At 42.1% G+C, this 5525-nt stretch overlaps 1 protein-coding gene across 1 annotated transcript; it reads left to right on the top strand.

Annotated features, from left to right (window-relative positions):
* Positions 1 to 3772: 3772 nt before the first annotated feature.
* Positions 3773 to 4159, top strand: LOC133233387 (sperm mitochondrial-associated cysteine-rich protein-like). Its single transcript, XM_061393158.1, has one exon. The coding sequence runs from the start codon at positions 3773 to 3775 to the stop codon at positions 4157 to 4159; it is 387 nt and encodes a 128-aa protein (XP_061249142.1).
* The last annotated feature ends 1366 nt before the right edge of the window (positions 4160 to 5525 follow it).

The raw sequence follows: 5525 nt of genomic DNA, 5'->3' as shown, positions 1-5525 counted from the left end.
CAGCCCACTCCAGTATTCTTGCCTGTAGAATTCCATGGACAGAGGAGCCTGGCGGGCTAGAGTCCAGGGGGTCACAAAGAATCAGACACGACTGAGCACAGCACAGCACCGGCCTCATGATGACAACCACCAAATGTTTCAGTTCAGTTCAGTCGCTCATTCCTGTCCAACTCTTTGCAAACCCATGAATCGCAGCATGCCAGGCCTCCCTGTCCATCACCAACTCCAGGAGTTCACTCAAACTCACGTCCATCGAGTCAGTGATGCCATCCAGCCATCTCATCCTCTGTCGTCCCCTTCTCCTCCTGCCCTCACTCCCTCCCAGCATCAGAGTCTTTTCCAATTAGTCAACTCTTCACATGAGGGGGCCAAAGTACTGGAGTTTCAGCTTTAGCATCATTCCTTCCAAAGAAATCCCAGGGCTGATCTCCTTCAGAATGGACTGGTTGGATCTCCTTGCAGTCCAAGGGACTCTCAAGAGTCTTCTCCAACACCACAGTTCAAAAGCATCAATTCTTTGGTGCTCAGCCTTCTTCACAGCCCAACTCTCACATCCATACATGACCACAGGAAAAACCATAGCCTTGACTAGACGGACCTTTGTTGGCAAAGTAATGTCTCTGCTTTTAAATATGCTATCTAGGTTGGACATAACTTTACTTCCAAGGACTAAGCATCTTTTAATTTCATGGCTGCAGTCACCATCTGCAGTGACTTTGGAGCCCCAAAAAATAAAGTCTGACACTGTTTCTCCATCTATTTCCCATGAAGTGATGGGACCAAATGCCATGATCTTCGTTTTCTGAATGTTGAGCTTTAAGCCAACTTTTTCACTCTCCACCTTCACTTTCATCAAGAGGCTTTTGAGTTCCTCTTCACTTTCTGCCATAAGGGTGGTGTCATCTGCATATCTGAGGTTATTGATATTTCTCCCAGCAATCTTGATTCCAGCTTGTGTTTCTTCCAGTCCAGCGTTTCTCGTGACGTACTCTGCATAGAAGTTAAATAAGCAGGGTGACAATATACAGCCTTGACGAACTCCTTTTCCTATTTGGAACCAGTCTATTGTTCCATGTCCATTTCTAACTGTTGCTTCCTGACCTGCATACAGATTTCTCAAGAGGCAGGTCAGGTGGTCTGATATTCCCATCTCTTGAAGAATTTCCCACAATTTATTGTGATCCACACAGTCAAAGCCTTTGGCATAGTCAATAAAGCAGAAATAGATGTTTTTCTGGAACTCGTGCTTTTTCCATAATCCATCGGATGTTGGCAATTTGATCTCTGGTTCCTCTGCCTTTTGTAAAACCAGCTTGAACATCAGGAAGTTCACAGTTCACATATTGCTGAAGCCTGGCTTGGAGAATTTTGAGCATTACTTTACTAGCATGTGAGATGAGTGCAATTGTGCAGTAGTTTGAGCATTCTTTGGCATTGCCTTTCTTTGGGATTGGAATGAAAACTGACCTTTTCCAGTCCTGTGGCCACTGCTGAGTTTTCCAAATTTGCTGGCATATTGAGTGCAGTACTTTCACAGCATCATCTTTCAGGATTTGAAAGAGCTCAACTGGAATTCCATCACCTCCACTAGCTTTGTTCGTAGTGATGTTTTCTAAGGCCCACTTGACTTCACATTCCAGGATGTCTGGCTCTAGGTCAGTGATCACACCATCGTGATTATCTGGGACATGAAGATCTTTTTTGTGCAGTTCTTCTGTGTATTCTTGCCATCTCTTCTTAATATCTTCTGCTTCTGTTAGGTCCATACCATTTCTGTCCTTTATTGAGCCCGTCTTTGCATGAAATATTCCTTTGGTATCTCTGATTTTCTTGAAGAGATCTCTAGTCTTCCTCATTCTGTTGTTTTCCTCTATTTCTTTGCATTGATTGCTGAGGAAGGCTTTCTTATCTCTTCTTGCTATTCTCTTGAACTCTGCATTCAGATGTTTATATCTTTCCTTTTCTCCTTTGCTTTTGGCTTCTCTTCTTTTCACAGCTATTTGTAAGGCCTCCCCAGACAGACATTTTGCTTTTTTGCATTTCTTTTCCATGGGGATGGTCTTGATCCCTGTCTCCTGTACAGTGTCACGAATCTCATTCCATAGTTCATCAGGCACTCTGTCTAACAGATCTAGGCCCTTGAATCTATTTCTCACTTCCACTGTATAATCATAAGGGATTTGATTTAGGTTATACCTGAATGGTCTAGTGGTTTTCCCTACTTTCTTCAATTTAAGTCTGAATTTGGTAGTAAGGAGTTCATGATCTGAGCCACAGTCCTCTCCTGGTCTTGTTTTTGCTGACTGTATAGAGCTTCTCCATCTTTGGCTGCAAAGAATATAATCAATCTGATTTCAGTGCTGACCGTCTGGTGATGTCCATGTGTAGAGTCTTCTCTTGTGTTGTTGGAAGAGGGTGTTTGCTATGACCAGTGCATTTTCTTGGCAAAACTCTATTAGTCTTTGCCCTGCTTCATTCCGTATTCCAAGGCCAAATTTGCCTGTTACTCCAGGTGTTTCTTGACTTCCTACTTTTGCATTCCAGTCCCCTAGAATGAAAAGGACATCTTTTTTGGGTGTTAGTTCTAAAAGGTCTTGTAGGTCTTCATAGAACCGTTCAACTTCAGCTTCTTCAGCATTACTGGTTGGGGCATAGACTTGGATTACTATGATATTGAATGGTTTGCCTTGGAAACAAACAGAGATCATTCTGTCGTTTTTGAGATTGCATCCAAGTACTGCATTTTGGACTCTTTTGTTGACCATGATGGCCACTCCATTTCTTCTGAGGGATTCCTTCCCGCAGTAGTAGATATAATGGTCATCTGAGATAAATTCACCCATTCCAGTTCATTTTAGTTCGCTGATTCCTAAATGTCAACATTCTAGGAATGTTTAGGAATCTAAAATCTAAAATCTAAAATGACTGAGCGACTAAGTAAACAGCACAGAGGCTAACCCAGATCCAGGAAAGCACTTTTTCTGGGGAAAGGCTCCATCAGGATACTGAAGACATCAGATCAGGGGTTGGCCACACCCGGGTTACTCAGTCGTTACATGGGCTCACATCCTCCAGGTTTGCACTGTAAGGCTTTAAATTGTGCATTGGCCTGCTGCCTTAGCACCCCCACAAACAGGCTGTGAGCGCCCCTGACGGGTGACCGGGTCCACAGGGTTCATGAGGCTGGCCTTCATCACAAGTTCCCTTCCTGTCCTCACCTGACTCTGACTAGTGACATTCACACACACCTTTTTTTTTTTAACTTTTTTCCCAGTCAAGTTAAGCTTTTATTTCCTTCATTGATGTTCAATACTTAAAATAGTTACACAAACTGCAGAAAGAGAGTTTTAATTAATTTAAAGATGTTTCTTATGTGAGTTTGCCTAAATTATTTCTTCCACTCTGGAGGGAGAGTTCCTACGGGCCCATACTGCTTAAATTCTATACAAATATAAAAGTACTATATTGTAAAGTAATTAGCCTCCAATTAAAATAAATAAATTAATTTTAAAAATAAATAAATTAAAAAAAAAACTAAAGACACAAGATCACTTGAATCCCTGCATCACCAGCAAAAGAAAAAGTACAATCCACCAAAAATATGTCAATAACTTCTAAAATAATAGTCACCATTTAAAATAAGCTTTTCTATGAGACACTGTGTTAAATACATTACAATTCGTTTTGCTTTTGTATTCCACACTGACCCGCAGAAACATCCTTGCCCACAGGGCCTCACTCCTGGCCCCCACCTGCCAGACGCCCCCTCTGCATGGTCCCCAACGCACCCTGCTATGCCCTGCTATGCCCCAGCATGCCCTGCTGTGCCCCAGTGTGCCCTGTTATGCCCCAGCACGCCCTGCTGTGCACTGCTATGCCCCAGTGTGCTCTGCTATGCCTCAGCGTGCCCTGCTATGCCCTAGCACACCCTGCTGTGCCCTGCTATGCCCCAGCATGCCCTGCTATGCTCCAGCGTGCCCTGCTATGCCCCAGCACACCCTGCTGTGCCCTGCTATGCCCCAGCATGCCCTGCTGTGCCCTGCTATGCCCCAGCATGGCCTGTTATGCCCCAGCACACCCTGATGTGCCCTGCTATGCCCCAGTGTGCCCTGCTACGCCCCAGCGTGCCCTGCGGTGCCCTGCTTTGCCCCTGCTCTAGGGCCTATGGGTGCTATAAACCTCTCACTCTCACGCACCTCTTCACGAGTCATCCTGTGTCTGCTCCTAACTGGATCATCCAGGCACCCGTATACAGTAACATAACTGTTCCTCATGACACAGCGTCCAACTTCTGTTTAAGGATGTCATTTTGGAACTTAGGAGGAAGGAAACTCTTTGGTCACCTAGTACTCGGGGTGTTCTTCTCATAACTGGAATTCTGTATATATTTCTATTTTCTTTCTTGCCTAAGACATCCATAGGCTTCTAAACCCCATCTAAAATGTATTCATAGAAATAATGCCAACTCTCATGTGAACTTTGTATGCCTTTTCCTTAGTGTTTTTTTTTTTTTTTGCTTTATACATATTTTACTATTTTAACAGATATTTCTTTTAGGCAGCCTCAAGTATTCTATGGAAAGAGATGTGATACAAATAATTATATGTATATATATATATATAATATATTTATATTAACCAACTTAGTGAAGTATCTACTTCCCTCTAACATCAGCTGTTTAGAATACTTGAAATTGTTTGCTATCGTTGGTAGCTCAGCTGGGGTGACTTGGTTCTTCACATCTGGGAAACTGTTCCATCTTATAAATTCTTAAGAGATTTTCTGGAGAGTTCACAGTCTTTGGATATCTGTAGAGCTCTTCCCATGTGCTGTCATACTGATTCCATGGTTATGGGTTCATCGTGATGCCTGCAATAAACAGCTGCCCTGGTTTCATCTCGTATCAGCATCCTAAAGTTTTTTTTTTTTACAAGTTATAAAATACTTTACAACTTACTCATTTTATAAATGGCAACCTGAAGCTTTTCTCCTAACTCCAGTGCAGTTTTATATATTATTTATATATTTATATATTTATAAATATTTATAATTTATATTTATAAATTTTTATATTTATAAATTATTTATATATTTATATATTTAGTCTCTCAGTACGTTTGACTCTTTGTGACCCCATGGACTGTAGCCCGCCAGGCTCCTCTCCATGGGGATTCTCTAGGCAAGAATACAGGGGTCAGTTGCCATGCCCTCCTCCAAGGGATCTTCCCGACCCAGGAATTGAACCCAGGTCTCTCGAATTGCAGGCAGATTCTTTACCATCTGAGCCACCAGGGAAGTCCCCGTGTTATTAATAATGGCTCTTTATCCAAACCACTTGAGGCAAATGTTTCCAAACTGCTGTTGGTCCTTTCACTTCATTTTATTTCTGTAGATTTTTCTGTCTTTTTTTCTAAAAGTCAAGAAAGCGAATATTACTCTTGTGAGCTATTCCTTTTTTTTATATTTTTCCATAATATGATATTAATAGTTAACTTTTTAAACTTCCAAAAGTACTTAATATGTGC

Source organism: Bos javanicus, chromosome 20 (genome assembly GCF_032452875.1).
Source record: "Bos javanicus breed banteng chromosome 20, ARS-OSU_banteng_1.0, whole genome shotgun sequence".
Lineage (NCBI taxonomy): Eukaryota > Metazoa > Chordata > Mammalia > Artiodactyla > Bovidae > Bos > Bos javanicus.
Note: the sequence above shows the minus strand (reverse complement) of the source record. Positions and strands in the feature narration are given on the sequence as shown.

Coding starts and splice junctions, on each gene's coding strand:
- LOC133233387 (XM_061393158.1), top strand. CDS start 3,773: ATGGTCCCCAACGCACCCTGCTATGCCCTGCTATGCCCCAGCATGCCC.